Source organism: Anopheles ziemanni, chromosome 3, assembly GCF_943734765.1.
Source record: "Anopheles ziemanni chromosome 3, idAnoZiCoDA_A2_x.2, whole genome shotgun sequence".
NCBI classification, from domain to species: Eukaryota; Metazoa; Arthropoda; class Insecta; order Diptera; family Culicidae; genus Anopheles; species Anopheles ziemanni.
The window spans coordinates 54,064,457-54,081,365 of NC_080706.1; the positions used below are offsets into that span (position 1 = coordinate 54,064,457).

Genomic DNA, 16,909 nt, shown 5'->3' on the forward strand with positions numbered 1-16,909 from the left:
ACGGGCAGCACATCAAATCCTTAACGTTGATGTCGCAGTTGACGATGTGACCGAAGCTGGCGATCGTAGCGCACGGGAGGATTCGGGTTCGGTTGCAGTTGCTGTTGTTGTTGTGGTTGCTGCTGCTGTTGCTGCTGCTGTTGCGGTTGATGTTGTTGTTGCTGCTGACCATAATATCCACCTTCCCAAACCGGTACCGGTTGTCGTGGATCCAAAGAGTTGGCGGTTCGTCTCGAGGAACGATCACGTTCTGGCTCTAATGGTTCTCCGTCGTTTACGGTTCGTACATCATCTTCGCCTACTGCCACACCGACGTTATTGCCGGTTGAATGCTGCGCTTCCTCTTCCTCCTCAAAAACCTCATCCACATACTGATCTACAGCGACGACTTGTTGCTGCTGTTGTTGCTGGGTGCGAGGGTAGACTGAATCTCCCAGCGGAATAATGTCCACCATGCTGTACGATGCACTGCTGGTATTACTGCTGCTGCTGCCACTACTGCTTCCGCTGCTGCTCGTTCGTCCGGCGACAGGGACAACACTGTTGGCAACGGCGTACCGACTTCTCTACGTTTCGCGCTCCTTCTTTACTTTCAGCTCTTCGCCGAGGATCGTTGCGATCTCACCCTGCATGAATGCCCACGGTATCGTCGAGTTGGCCAGGGGGCACTTTTCCCCACTCGGGCAGTACACTTCCGCTCCGGAGCCCTTGAAATAATGAGAAAAAAGAAACCGTGCACGTCAACATCGTTCAACGTCCCCCCCCTAACGGGTCTTCGGTGGAGGATTCTTCGTACCTGTCGCTTGATGCTCTCCCGACTGCAGGGGAAACAGAACTTGTGATGCCCAACCGACGGACACTGCACGAAGTGGGTATCTTCCAGTCGCTCCTGGCAAAGGGTGCACTTGAGTGTTGGGTTCGGGGCCGGTGCCGGGGCTGGTCCACTGCCCGGTGGTGCATTACTCGCTGCCGAACCGGGTGGCGGTGGAAGCCCACCCGGACCACCACTAACAGGTACTCCACCAGGGCCACTTCCACTGCCGGACCCGCTTCCCGCCACACTACCGGGGGGAGGGGCCGGGCTGGAGTTGGGACCGACAGGATTCGGGCCAGGACCTGCACCACCGAGCCCGGGTACACCGTCCGGAGGCGGTTGCTGGGATTGTGCTTGCGACTGGGGAGGCAGCGGGGGTAATTGCTGGGACATCGGTTGTCCCGGCACTCCCATAGGGCCACCGGGGCCCATCGGAACAGGTGGCGTACCATTTCCACCGTTCGGACCAACACCGCCGGGGCCAATGCTTCCGTTCGGTGTCGTCGATCCGCCGCCACTACCCGGCACCGAGGAGTTCGGTTGCTGAGCCTCAGACGAGGTGACCGTCGTGCTTGACACATGCCTCGAACCGGAAGAACGTCGTCCACTGGAGGATCCTGTTGATGATAACGAACGTAGAAGAATCTGATTAGTTATATACACAAAAACACACACGAGTTGGACAGTTAAGTGTAAATGTGTAGTTGGACAATAAGCAGGAAAGGGGAAAAATCGGATCCAAATAAAGCATAAAGTAAAGAGTAAGGAGCGTACATTAAAAACCAAACCATGAACATGTGATGTGAAGAAAATTGCATTTTTTTCGGAATAATGTACACTTCCAAATTAAAAAGTAAAACCTTCTTTATTCTGTTCAAGAAAACCAAAAAAGATGAAAATAAGGCTCGACGGTCACAATAGCATCATCCAAATTCTCCGCACCCTCCAGTGCATGGTTGACCACCCCACCACCTGACACCATCAAACCCGGTAACCCAGCAGAAGAAGGCAAGTGCCAGGAAAGGAAAAAAAACCAGGACAGAAGAGCTAAGAAAACCTACCGGAACTGTTCGGCGAATGCTGCGAACCTCGGGACGCGGTCCGCGGTGGCGGTGGCCCCGGTGGGCTTGGCCCATTGCGGGGACTGCCGGGCGGAAGGGTCTCGGTGATCGACATTAGGTTTGCCATCGGACTTTGCAACGGTGCGACGGACGGTGTCGGCGGTGTGTGCGGCGTGTCGCCCCCCATCGAGACGGGCGGTATCGGTATCACGTTCGGATAAACTGAAAGTAGGCGGAAAGAAAACACGGTCAAAACAAACGGTGCTACTTCTTCCACGTTCCTGCGGGGCTACGGGCTAATCTCGTGTATACCGACGGTACCTAAGGTCGAGAGGGAAAAAACCGTACAATCGGAAGCGGGAATCACAAGTCGCGTAGGCGTATTGGGTCGGTTTTCTCCAAAAGACCCACCACCAGGAGCTCCAGCAATCCGTGGCAGCATTGCGCATCGAGGAGGCAACAGTTCTTCAATGCTTCGCATATGTTGTTTCCGTCTTCAACCAAACACGCCGCAAGCGACACAATTGAATGAGAAGCGTCCCCTCTTGAGAACGCTTTTAAAAATAAACAAATAAAAAAGTTAGCTGGAGCGGTTCCCCAGTCTTTGAAACTTACTTCCTGATTAAGATAAAATCCGCCAAAAACTGAGCGTCAACCTTCTACGGTACTTAAAAAATGCGTCTATCTCTGCACATGACTAACAATTACATTTTACTGGTTATTGTAAATATTCTATAAATAAGAGCTGTATGGTTAGTATAGAAAGCTGGAACATTGGATTTTTTTAAATTATTTATCAACCATTCGAAAAACTGGCCCATCGGTAATCGTTGTCACAAGAAAGCATTGGTTGCACGTCTATTAAAGTGCGCCCCAGCTAATAAGGCGCAAGTGAACGGTCACATCCAACTGATAAAGGACAGACAACAACCGGCGATTTCACTACCATCGAGCATCGCGCGGGGTTGAGATCATCCGCCACAAACGCGCACACACATTTTGCCCGCCATAATCGAACTGGCCCCGGCACCTTTTCTCTGGCCTATAGCCTAGCCCTCGTTATCCGTGCGAGCCCTAACCTCCTTCCGTCAAACATTTCTATTCCGACTCGCGTTCATCCGATAAGGATCCTCCCTCCTCATGTGATGTTTCTTCCTTTGAGAGCGGATTTCCCAACCAATGTGTGCTTTAAAATCTGTACCGAATGATTTGACCGCAAAACCACACATCGATGGGGAAAACACCGATGTGGGAAGGCGTGCAACGAGCAGCTGATGCGGAGCGCGCGGTTACAGCGTGCTGATAAGTGGCCACAAGTGGTCAGCTCTCTCTCTCACACTCTTTTTTCTTTCTCGTTGACCATTTTCGGTTCCCCACAACAGGATTCATTGCGCACTTATCGCGTGCCAGGACACGTTGCATCATCGGTCGATGGCGAAGAGGGTAAGCCGAGGCCCGTCAACTCGACCATCACCGGACACGCGCAAGCTGTTTGATCTTGAGTGTGTAGTGTGTGATTGCGTGAAGCGAGCTGTTTGATAAGCGTCACCAACATGTTCTTCCATTTCCAAGGCAACGTATTCGTGCTGGCACCCAAATCGAGCCAGTAGTAGTAGTAGAAGAAGTAGTAGTAGGAACTGGTAGCGATAAGAAACACTCAGATAAGCGTGTTGTTTGTTATTTTGAGACGGAAAAAATTGAGAAAACAAATACTACCGGCCGGAGGGAATCGGGCCTAATGGTGTTTCCGGTCACCAAAATGAAAGTTCAGGAGAGAAATAAGATAATCAAACATTTTCTTTTGACTCTGGCGGTAAGAGATTGCAACTTTCGAAACGAAAATAAAATAATAATGTGATAAATTACAGCATCAACGGTGCTTTAAAACAACAGGGCTTCTTGCGAGGAAGACGTAAATCGCAGCTGATAAGCATTTAGAATGGTGTTATCATCACAAACGGAACGCGCGTGTGTGTACGTTGGTTTGCAAGTTGCCTGACTGACTGCTAGGCTGATAATGAACCACCACTCAGCACAATCAGCCTCCTACTACTTCAGGATGATATTTGTGTCCTCTTTCCTAGCGACCCCACACACTTCCGTACGACGGATGGTTACACTTTTCGTCCGAGGCTGCACTTTTGCCGGATCGAGTAATCTAGAATCGAAAATCCAACAGCAAACCGGCTGAAGGCGGTTAGGTTAGCGACCGATAAGAGTGACTGACTCGGCCGAACTACTATCAGCTGCAGCTCAGACAGCTCACCCTTGACAGTCGACCGCCGGGTACTGCGATGAGGGATCACGGTGGAGAGGGGTGTCTCTGCATGGTGGGGAACACGGGAAAACTGCATCCTTCCGTGACAGCAATGTTCTGTTACTGTTATCGCAAAGTGACATGTTACGTCGTGAGTGCTATCAATTGAGGCGTGTTTACCGAGCAAAGCACTACGAAAAGCCGGCTGCTATTATTATTATTATTATTATTATTACTATTTTTTAACCACTATCATCCCCTCGCCTCATTAGTGGATGTCGATAAGAGGTGCAAGCAAACCACTCAAGTGAAGCACAGACACACACGAAAATGTTTGCCTAGACATAGTACAAACATCAAAATATTTTTTCTCACGCTGAAGAATTCTAAATTTGCAAAACAATTCTTCTAATTTAATACTTTTCGCAAACAAATGCTTCGTGCCTACGGTCGTCTGGAATGTGATCGCTGTACTTCAATCAACAAAGAACACATTTTGCCTCCTATCGGGTACGACACAAATAACCCTTAAGGGGAATTACAAAAATAACAGGATTCACCAAAATGAATCCTACTCGCTGTCCATGGATTTTTTTTCTATTAGAGAGACTTTGGGCTACAAGAGCGACATTCGTCCCTTTCCGATCATTCGTCAAGAATCGGAACAGGAACTGGAACAATTCGTTATACTCTAGCGCCAACTGGCTACTGTGGTGCTGGACACACCATGTAGTTCTCTCACCGGTTGGGAACACGTGCGGAAGGTGTCAGCTTATTTTATAATATAGTCCATTTTAATTCTGCAATTACAAAAGGCACACCAGCAAAAACGCAAGCAACCAAACTAAGGCGTAGATATTGCATGTACAGTTTTGTATTAAATTCAAGATGGCCAAGTTGATTCCAAATCAGCTAATGGCCGCGTTGGTGAGTGTAGAGGTACGAAATATTCTTTTTTCACGTTTTAATGATTTAACGGGTTTTTAATGATCGAGGGGTAAACCCATTACCTATTGGGAGGCTTTTTCTTTTTAATTCCAATTCCACCAATCAACAAATCAGCAATAAAAAGTAATCAATCAAATAAGCGTCTGATGAATACGAGACCAGGAACCAACTATTCACGAGGACGACACACAAGTAGCTCATTTCGAATGAAGCCCACAACTGTAAAGCGCCTTCCTTCGGGAAGCACAATTTCTTTGCAGGACTGGCGCATAAAATAACCGCATCTGAAACTGTCCGGGGCCACCTTGGGCGCCGGAACGTAATCTCATAATTATAAGTGTATAGTTACCTCGGGGCATGACTGGGGCGTTCACAAATATCCCCACGTTCTGTTGTTTCTGGTCTGCAAGAGATAGTATAGAGAGGTGGAAAAGAAATGTATCAGAGCGATGTTGTCCTGCATTTGGGAAGAAGGGTTTCGGGTATCGTTTTCTTCCTAAAAAAAAAAGTTCAGCGTGAACGCTGGTGTCAAACCACAGCCAAAAAACCAACCTACACAGTGCGCTAATCTAGTTAGGGTTCGAAAAGTAAAGTGTGATAATAAGTTAGTGGTGCCAGTTATAGTAGAAGTTCATACTTTAATAATTCGTTTCATATTATTTTTTGTATAGAAACGCATGATGCTATATTTTTAAAGATAATTCTTGTGTTTTTTTTAATTCGTTAACAGTATTTACGAATGAATAGCCTCGCCGGTTACTTTAACAACCAGAGCAAACATTTCTGCCACCATGGCATCCTTTACAATACCCTTGTGCACGTGAATGTTACCGTCCATTCCACGACCGTTAAAGCTCTACATTTTTTACACGTGACCCAAGCATTCATCCTGACGTGTTTGAGCGCTTCTGGGCGTGTCGTAGGATATTTGCGTGCATTCTAATTTCGCGACCGGACACGCTTATGTATTTTGCTCCCTAGCTGGCAACCGATTCCAGCCAAACCAACACCGTCATGCGAAGACGTGACCCCGAATGAAAAGGAAACAGGATCGGATCAAGGCCAACGCGACACGAAAATAAAACAGTTTTCAAAAAAAAAACAACCCCACACCAGCATGACCGAAAAAGCGAATAGATTGTGAAATATGAACCATGAAAAAATGTGCACGGCATGGAAAATCAGGAGCACACGTTCTTTTAGCTCCCTTTCCTTGAAGAAACAGTAGGTTAAAATTCACAAAGTTTTCCTATGCAAGGGCTTCTCAATGCATGCTTAATATTTTCTTCATCAACTGCCCAGAACATAACCCAAATACATTTAACATGGAGAAAAGAAATGTAAACTACTCGACTTTTGGAGAAAAAAAAAGGTGAAAAATAGGTAATAGTAGTATGTAAAAAAGCAGTTAGCCAACTAGGCCTAAGATATCTTAAAACCATGTTGTACAATGGAGGCGCATGGTCCTTAACGAAAGGCGTTAACAGTTGTATTTTTCTACGTAAACCGCTCTATGTAATAATTTTCATCAAAAACTAATAACGACCCCGTTGTTGTACGACGAATAATAATATTTTTCTGCGGGTAAATGTAAAATATATAATTATTACTATTTTTACCGGTACCTGTGACTACAATCTACTGTTTTTCTTTATAGAAAGTAAACATAACTATCTCTTTCGCTTACGGGATGAAAGTTGTAAACACTTAAACGGTAGTAGATTTCATTCCGACCGATGGAATGCTTTTAAACAACACGCACAAAAAAAAACAAACGGAATCTCCTCTCCCCGATTCCCATTGGCGTCCAAAATGGACCATCGATCAAAGCGAAAGATCATGCTGGCAGTAGTAGTAGTAGTGTTGGCGGCCTAAGCGCAAAGCAAACATATTTTGGATACCAACAGGAAATGGGAACAGCTGAGGAAAGCGGAATGGATTGCTAACGTAAAAGAAGAAAAAGAAGGAACCCCCAAAACTGTGTATCAGTGCCGTCGGTGAACTCCACACAACTGCAGGAGTGGAGAGCAAAAGGCCGCACCACCATCATGTTTTATGTGTGTTTACATAATGGAGAAAGAAAACGGCTGCGCACAAACGAAGAAAAAACAAAACAGAAAGAACACGAAAACTCACACAGAAATCCCCGAAATACAGTCACGCACAGATGACGGGAAAAAAGCCGCGGAACACCTCAAGAAGCCAAGAAAGTAACGGAAAGGGGGCAACACACACCGTCGACCTCAATCCAGGTTATTCCGAAATAGCGAAAGGGAAAGAAAACGAAATCTAATATCGTAGAAGAAGCACAACACACGCAAGGTTGTGAGAGAAGAGACTGGGAAGAATAAAGCCGAGGAAAACGGAAATGAATCGAGCGCTAGAGAAAGCGAACGAGGAATCTCTGTGTGCGATCGTACCGAAGGATAGAGACGAGCAGATAATCGAAGAAAGAAGAAAGGTATCAGGTTTAATTTGAAGATGAAGATGATGATGATGATGATGATGATGATGATGTTTCAGAATGCTTCGGAAGAAGTAAAGAATGGGAAAATAAGCACATAAAGACACAAACCTTGCTTAAGAACAAGCGTTATGTATAAGCTGAAGGAATGCCGGGTATTATGTTTTCTATTTTGTACTCATGGTTCAGAAAGAGGTAAAAAGTTGAAAATACACAAAAGAAGACAGACAGTTTTGGAAAGCTTTCTGTCCTACAAAGGGCAGAGTGAATAAGAAGGACTTCTGGGCTCAAGAAAACCAGATGATGCCGAAAGAGCAGCTCTCCGTCCGCAAGAAAGCACCGACGAAGAAAGCCAAAACAAATGCGCAGGTATGCGCGGGGCCGAGCCGTATACAGTTAGGGAGACCCTGTCTAGGAGAAGAGTGCGGAAGACGGACGGAGGGGGTACGAGAACATATCTTGAAAGAAAGACGCCGTGATCTGCGCGCGTGCGAGAATGGAACGGCGTCTTGCGAGCGCTGAAAGTAGGTTAACCGTGTGCGGGACACAACCGTACTATGTTTTTGTTGTTGTTGTTGTTGTACCAGGTGTACTCTGTTGAATCATAGTCCCCTACCGACCCCGCCGGGATCGCAGCGTAGAGCACGCCAAGGAACGCGTGTGCACAAGCAGGATAGCAGGCGGAAGCAGCCATAACGAGAAATCCCCCGATCATCATATGGATGAGGCAACATACAGGAGGGAGCGACGAGGGCCCCTTGTCGGGGAGGGAAGGGTATGTTGCGAGGTCGTGTCGTCGAACGCAGACTCAACACATAACTGCACAGACGCTGGGCCTGGGTGGAGGGAAGATATGGTTAGCCCGGGACGGAGGAGATCGAAGCGAAAATATCCTCTCGTCGTCACACACAAAAAGGATGTCAGGCTATTTATTTCGACTTTCCACGTCTGCGCACGTCCAATGCCCTTCAACGGATGCTTGTTGTTCGTTGTGTTGTTCTGCTGCTTCTTCTTCCGTACACGAACGAACCCAGCCAAACCCATCCTCCTTGCGCGCACACGCACACACACCACATAACACAGAGACGTGCGATAGACAGTCCGATCGATACCGAGTACCGTTCGATTATCCTTGCGAAAACAGTTCACAGACACAACCAAACGAGTGCGTGTTGGAGTTCGATGGTGTGCAGTGACGTCTTCCAAAAGGCCTTTTAAATGCAACACACTTTGTCGTTCCGTACTTCCACAGAGCGTTTTACGGTTATATCTGCAAGCATATAAAATACATTGCAATAACACATATTTCAACGATTGACAACTCCGCGATGGCGGGGTAGGAGGTAGGCAGGCAGTGAAGCACAGTGAGGCCATTCAAGAATTCCCCATTCGACCCACACACTAGATCCCAAATTTAAACCACTTTCTCGCCCGCTTTCAGCCGTTTATAAATCGTGTTCACCAAGTACACAAAACATGGCGGCGGCCATCAGCTATCGATCGATTTTCTTACGCTCGACTGAGTTGGAAATAAACGAAATGCATTGTTAACGCTTTGCTTCACGCCTTGCTCCACCATCACACCGGTAAACATAATAAAAAAGGCCAATCTTCTTTGATCCACCGTTCTTTTTCTCCATCCACTTCAATCATGACGATTCGATTTGCTTTCGCGATGCCGAAAGACACACTCTTTCGAATAGTAAAACATGCTTGTTGATCTAAATATCGCTTCGTCCAGTTGATGAATTGAATCATTTTTTTGTTTTCCTTTGCCCCGACCTTTCCGCATCACCAAAAGCCAGCAGAACGCCATTGCCTCAGTTAAAACGCACCATAGAAGCTATGGAAGCAAGCCACAAAAATTAATGAAAGTATATTGATACTGGATTATGTTTTAATTATAACAATATGGTTTTAAAAGGAATAGTTTACAGTAACGTATCGATCGTGATATACAGAGAATTTTAAATTAATTTTGAGAGAAACAGTGATTAGATTTTTCCGACGTTTCTAGCACAAGGTAAATTGACATCTGACATGTAATTTTATATGTATGATATCCTTTTTCATTAAAATGAAATTGAAATAAATTAAACATTGGCACAACATTTCAACAGGGTTCTTCTGTCTGCACGTCAACGGTTTTATGCGCCTTGCGAAAAAGTAATGGCAGATCTTAAAAGTTTTATGTTACTGAAGTAGAGTTTATGATATTAAGCTCAAGAGTTCCATTCGCGTTTTCTTTGACAAACTGTCCAACGATGGGCCGTGTTTTTTTACTGGAAACCCGCACAAAAATTCACCATCTATCGCCACATGGAAGTACAGCGTAATCAGCTGCTACGGCGTCCTCTAAGGGACGTCGGGATGCATGTTTATATCATCGGTCAACTCGAAGCCATAGGGTGGCCTGCGACTGATGAATGTCAAGTATGGCGGACGCGAGTAACGAAAGCAAACAAAACACACGTTCAAACCCCATCTCATGTTCATGGGGTCGCGCCTGGTGTGGATTCCGAGGGCAGTAGGGGGGTGGGGTGTTGATGGAGTGCATTTAAGTTACGCGGTGAAATAGTCCGTCCAACAACAACAACAACAAGAACTCGCGGTGGAAACGATGATGCTAGGCACGTTTTCGCTGGTAGTTTACCGGTGCTCCCGAGCGAGAGTATTTACGACTCCACGGACGGCTCCTCATCGTCACACAAACCACGCCTGAACGCATTCCACGCGATTGGCCACCACTTTCCACCGAGGTAGCCGAGACGGTATATGTGTTACCGCACACCAAACCGTCACTTCCATGCCATTCCCTTAGCGCCAACGCCAGTTTTCTTCCTCAGTGATGATGGACGCTAGCGCGCAGCAGTCTGGCCGGTCGGTCGTGGTGCGCCTTTCATTGCCGCCGCCCGTTTCTTTTCCCTAGGGGTGACGTGCCCTCTCTGCGCGCCACCTGTGCACACACCGTGGATCGCGTGACGGAACCGCAGACTTTCCACACAAACACGCGCGCCCGCCGCACGCACAGACCCCCAACCGGGGAGAGTCGGTGACGTGCCAGCGCAGAGTTCAACTTGAAGGAAGGTGCGACCGGCGCGTCGAAGTCGACCGTGATGATTCGGTGGCCATCGCGTTTGCGGCAGTGGTAGTACATAGTAGCAACAGTAGTAGTAGTTGCAGTAAACACTAGTCTACGGCGTGATCTACCCGAGCGGCCATGGGGGAAGGGGTGAGCCGTTGGGGTATGGCTCGCTTGATGATGTAATCTATAAACTTGAACCATGGTTTCGAGGGCTTCTCTCGTAAACGAATTATAAGCAGCCGGAGAGCGAGTCGACTAGACTACATGTAAGCTGTGTCGTCTCAAAGAGTTATACTACAGTGCAAGATAAGTTAGTGAAAGGTGCACATGTAAATTGCGAACGGGTAAATTTCTCGAACAGGTCCAAGAAAAATACCCGATTGGTATAAATAAGGGCATTTTATACGAGCATATTCTGTACTACTCACAACTCAAAGGGCTCTTTACACATCGATTAAAGTAACCGTTGCAAGTCCGAACCAACCCATGATGGTTGGATTTGCTTGGAAAGGGTATAAATCTACATAAGACATGGTATTTATTGAAAATGTAATAACATTATTTAAAAAATACGCTTGGTGACCTTTGCTATTCTCTTTCTATGCTTATAGTCTATTAAAGAACTAGGGCTGTTAATGTTAATATATGTTAATAATGTTAATTATACCAAATTGCAATTGGAACATAAGCACTTTTGCTCTAGAAGCTTAAACTGTAGAGTAAGTAAAATTCTGCATCATACTTTGAACAACACATAAATGATGCAAAAGGCGTCTCCTCTAGAAGGGCAAATTGTAGAGTGAATAATATCGTGAGCCATAGTTTGTGCAAAAAATGAGTAATGGAAACATAACAGAGAAGAAGAAAAAAAAACCCATCCGAAGGAAACCGAACAGGTTTTGGAACCGGTTTTTCCCTTTCGATCCGGCGACGGAAAGGTTTGAACCGGTTAAGGAGGCGGTTTATTGAGAGGAATGTTCATGGGTGGGGAGGAGATTGGTGTAGGAAAGATGTGTCCCCATTTGCAGAAAACAACCACCGAAGAACATCAGCAGCTTTGACCCATTTTCGATGCACCTTTTAAACCACAGTAGAAAGCAAACAAAATTTGGGTTCGCTTTATTCCAGAGAAGTCGTCGCAAAGACCATTTTTAATCTTTCTCGGTAGCAACGTAATGTTAACGTTTTTTATTAGTGCTTGCTATCATCGAACCAACAACGAATATCTAGCGCTTCAGACAGCAAACATCTTCCTGGAATTCCTGGAAGTAATATAATGTAACGAACATTTCTTTGAATTGAGATAAATGATTTCTCCGAAAAGTAGCGAAGTTTCGTGAATGATATCTTAAGAACATATTACAAAGTCTTCATCTGCAAATATTTGAAAGAACCCCAAAGAGATTGGACAAATGATAAACACATGTCTATAAATGCCGGTAAAATAGTTTCTTTGTTTTTGATATTTTTTGGTCTACTCCAAGAAACAATGAATTGGGTCCCGGAATTCAACCACCAACTTACGACCGCAAAAAGGGTTCGAAAAGTTAGAATATAAGAAGAAGTGAGTTGCATGAATGGTATGGTAGCATACGTATGATCAAACATAAAACTACACCGAAATTCCGGTAACACGGTCCCCAACGTCAACGGTTTGCAATCCGGTTTTTTGCATCTTTTTTTAGGCGTAGTTGTTCAGATGAACCTTTCTAAAAACGCTCCGCCATCGGCATTACAGTCATACACACACGCACTCACACTTTCTGCCTCAAATACACACACACACGCACACACACAAAAGCACAATGATAGACCAAGAAGAACCGGGATGAAGAACTCCTTCTCGGTTCTCCCTGGGGTTCATTTATGTTTTTTTTGTTTTGTTGGCCTTTCGCCAGAAGCGATCGACCGGTCTAGAGGGAGATGATGATGGTCTCTGGGGGCTATTCACCGGTTTGCGACACGTACGTTGTGTACTCCCCATCCACCACCAACAACAACCCGTGGCCACAGATGCCATTTCAGCGTGCATCCGTTGGCTGTCTCGCGGATTATTCGCCGAATTAAAAAAAACTCCCGCTGTCCACAACACATTCATGACTGTGCATGACTCAAACGATACCGCTATGATGGGGGAGGGGGAGGAGAGGCACGTTGAACGTGGCAACGCTGCATTCATGTTGACGAATGGTGTGTGTTGCATCAAAGCAACCATCGCATCGCGGCAAACGCGACGAGCTCCAGGTGCTTTACATGTAACCAACATCACGATGGAGATATACACAATACGGCCTGCCGCTGCTGGTGTGATGGCAACGGCATGTAAAATCGATACAAGGGCTCCTGTGGGGGCCTTACGGTGCCGGCAGTAGGCGTTGGAACGGGGGATCGAGAAGAACCGTCAGCCAGACTCGCATACGATTATTTCATCCATTTCGAACGTTCGACGTCCGACCGACCGACCGACCCACCGACTGACTGACTGACTCACAGTGGCTGTGTTGTGTCCCTCGGAGCCTCTCGTGGGGAAAAGTTATGAGAGAGTGCTGCACATCGGGTAAACGCGAAGCTGACATCACACAACAAGCTGAAGTTGATGGTCCTCAATCGCGCTAAAACAATACTAACTGCAATGCGTGTTTCAAGCGCAGCAGATGGCTCAACAATCCACGGCAAGATGGATAGATGAGCGATTTTTAAAGCAGCTATTTAATTTAGCGAGACAAACACTTTTTGGCTCAAACAAAAAATAAACCAAAAGCATCTAACATAAAATAGTACACATGTAACTTTAGCTGTTGTTATTATATTTTTCATTACATAAAATTTACATAAATTATAAGTGATTCTTACTTATTTTGATTGATTGATGATTGATACTTAGTAATCAAAATTTACTAAATTTCAATAATATGCTGAAAAAGAACTTACTGTAATCGCAATTCAAGTGTGATATTTAGGCGAGTTATCTAACTGTTTTTTTTTTAATTCAAAAAAGCAAGAAAAAGCAAAAATATAAAACAATGATTATAGGAAAACATTTCAGTAATCCACCTTTGTAAAATTTTTCAAGCGACACAATTGCAATACTACACCCTTTCGTGATTGATTAACTAATTGTGCTTGGAAGCAGTGGAAAAGTATAGACAAGTCATATGCACATTTGAAACATGATATAAACAACACACGCGTAAACGCGTTTGTCAGCTGATAGTTGACACTACTGACGCGACAACAGTGTAACAGCTGCGGGGCTTTGGAGGGCGAAAAGATGGCAACGGTGGTTGGGAAAAATTGAACACCCGTAGCCTCGCCGCCCCGTCTTCGCAGAACCCACCCAAAACCCAAGCGAGACACGTGCGTCCTTGAACTTGGCCAGCCTGGGAGTGATACATGGGGTTTGAATCATCACCAAACACAACCCATCCGTGCACATTTATTGTAAATCCCTCACACCTAGGTGTGTCCCGGTTTGTTCCTAGCGGCGTTCAGTTGAACCGTTCTATTCGATTTTACTACGCATTAGTAACGTTATTCGTACATAATTGTTGAAGGTAAATAAAGAATGAAGAATTACCTATAAAAAGAACGGACCAGAAAAAAAGCAAAAATTATAATAATATTATTTTCTACGCTCTGACTCTGTTTTCACCAGCTGCACCATTTTTTCAAAGAAGGAACATGTTAAAATTCATAGTCAATCTATTACTTCCCGGGTACATCTTTTCGGGCACCAACAAATACTTCGCTAATTGATTGAAAATTTATTGGTTTTCAAAATTAGCAACATTCCCGAGACATTGTTTTCATACCTTGCTAAATCACAATTACGGTTATACATTACGGTTTGTTCAGATAAATCCCAAAGACAAAACCCCGGCTTTGGGGTTTTACCTCTTTTTATTTATTATGTACAATTTTTACCCCCAACAGAAGGGATATGAGAAGCGGTATCTTTTTACCGCATCCTTTATATGATGAGATGTTTTTTATACCTTGTAATCCCTACACCCATACCCAAGAAGTATTTACAGTTAAGCTTACGTTATACATTGCAACCAACGTACCATACAAAACCATAATAAACGACCATAGTTTCGCACTTTTTGCCTAAACCTACAAAAAATACCGGAAAGGAATCTCGAGTACCTGAACAACCAAGAGAAAAAGTTATTGGCAACGAAGGATAATTTCCAGTTTGCAAAGGAGGCACTGATTTCATAGAAGGTTGTCTACTGTAGTTGTCGGTGTTGAAAATTAAAAATGACGCTCAAGGCAGGAAAGGGAAAGCGCTTGGGAAACGGGATTTGCACAGGAAAGAACAAGAAGGATGTTAACATACCGAGTGCCTTGAAGGCAGCCGTATCGAACGAAGCGGTCCGAACGGGATGTTTGTCCTTGTAGGTCGGCTGGCGGTCCGGCACAAACGGCACAGCCGGCAGGGATTCCCCACGCGTCAACGGCGGCCTCGGCATGCCCACCGGATCGTCTGTGCCGCGTTTCGCGCTTCCCGTCGGCCCATCCATCTGGTGGTCGTCATCGTCCGGCGGGGGTCGCTTCAGGTTGACCGAAAGTGCCGGCGGCACTTGCTGCCGGCCGGGGCCATGGGGTGGCATGTGGTGCGGCGGCATGTGCTGCTGCATCCGGGCGCCCTGTCGCACGCTGGCGATGTCGTGCGGTTCGTGCTTCGGTGTGAAGTCCACCAGTGTTGGCCCGTTCGGCCCGGCCCGCACGGAGTAATGATGTGGACCGGCAGCCGTCGGCACCGACCGATGGGACAATTCACCGTTTTCGTGGCCACGCTTTCCACTGCCACTGCCGCTACCGCCGGCACCGCTACTGCCGCCTGTGGCACCCGAGTGGATGCGCTTCATCTGGCGGGCCGTATCCAGCACCAGTTCTATCCGGTCAGCGCCTTCGTAGTTGACGCACCCGCGGCACACGGCTTCGGAGAAATCGTGGATCATTGCCCACGGCATGCGCGGCAGGTCGCACAAGTAGCAGTGTTGCCTTTTCGCTTGTACCGACATTTTGACTGTGTTTTCAACCAACCGCTGCACTATTAATCAACTCTTTCTGCCTTTGCTTCTTCTGGCGTTCTTCTGCACACAACTTCGCTTCAATTGTGGCCACAACTCATAACCACAGATTGCGCACGGGTTACTAGATGCACCTTACAGAACGAAAGGACATCGTTTACAACTACAGGTCACACACTGCTGTTCGTCGACTTTCGTTCACTTCCACTGTTCAACTGGCTCAACCAACTCACAACGAGTACGCCGACGGCATTCGCAAAAAAGCATTCACGTTCAACATTAGTTTTTCACCAATAAAATGGCGATCTTCGATGGACGTAAGTGGTTGCCAACGGGGCGGTTAAAATTAATCGAAAGTGGAATTTTAACAGCTTACGTCACGCAGCACAAACACACACGCACATACTACGCGTGCTTGTTCCGGTACTTGGTAATACGGGATGAAAAAAAGCGGAAGCGTCCACCAACGCGCAGCGTTCGAACAGCTGACAAATCCAAAGATGGTGTGCAGGGACACGACACGTCACCAGAAACCGTTTTTATAACATCATACCACTGTCACTCTCGTCGGCGGAAGGACGTGCACTGTATGGCGAGCGTACTGTTTTAGTATTATTACTGGCCAGTGATGAGATAACACACTTCTGTGCTGAAGTACCTCTTGAAAGCATCGTGCACCAACGACCGACGGTGGAAACGGGATCGTTTATGTCAGTCCGCTTTACAATTTCTCCTAACCGGTAACAGTTTTGAAGAAGAAAGTAAAACTTCCCACTTGCGTCTACTGTACACCACTTTTACACACGGGCACAATCAAATAACTTCCTCTCTTGGAAACAACTTAGTTGACTGATTTATTTATTTGAACGGTACTAGCTCGTGGCGTAGCCAATATTAAATGCACTTCGAACGATTTTGTTTCGTTTAAAGAGGGTTTTTGTTAAGTCAACAAATCCTTCAATGATAACAGTTCCGCTTTATTGTTGCTCGATTGTACGATGCGACGCGGCTAAAAATTCACCAACACCAAACCCCATGTGCACATTCGGTTGACTGCTGATGGCGGAAAATGCTCGAACCAATTTTGCACCGCACACTTAGTTTTTTGTCGCCACCAAACGCACGCAACAATTGGGTATCCAGGAGGATAATCGTAAACGTGGAAGGTTGTTAGTAGTAGAATGAACGGTTTTCTCGGTGAAACAATGATGTTCTATTAATAAAAATTAACACACCAGCAG

General features: G+C 45.9%; 1 protein-coding gene across 1 annotated transcript; it reads right to left on the minus strand.

Moving 5' to 3' along the window:
* Positions 1–566: 566 nt before the first annotated feature.
* On the minus strand, positions 567–15,987 carry LOC131290068 (interferon regulatory factor 2-binding protein-like A). The gene is made up of 5 exons (XM_058319448.1): positions 14,972–15,987; positions 5,430–5,483; positions 1,876–2,097; positions 797–1,431; positions 567–707 (listed from the first exon to the last, which is right to left on the minus strand). The coding sequence occupies exons 1-5, from the start codon at positions 15,657–15,659 to the stop codon at positions 567–569; spliced, it is 1,740 nt and encodes a 579-aa protein (XP_058175431.1). The 5' UTR covers positions 15,660–15,987.
* Between the last annotated feature and the right edge of the window lie 922 nt (positions 15,988–16,909).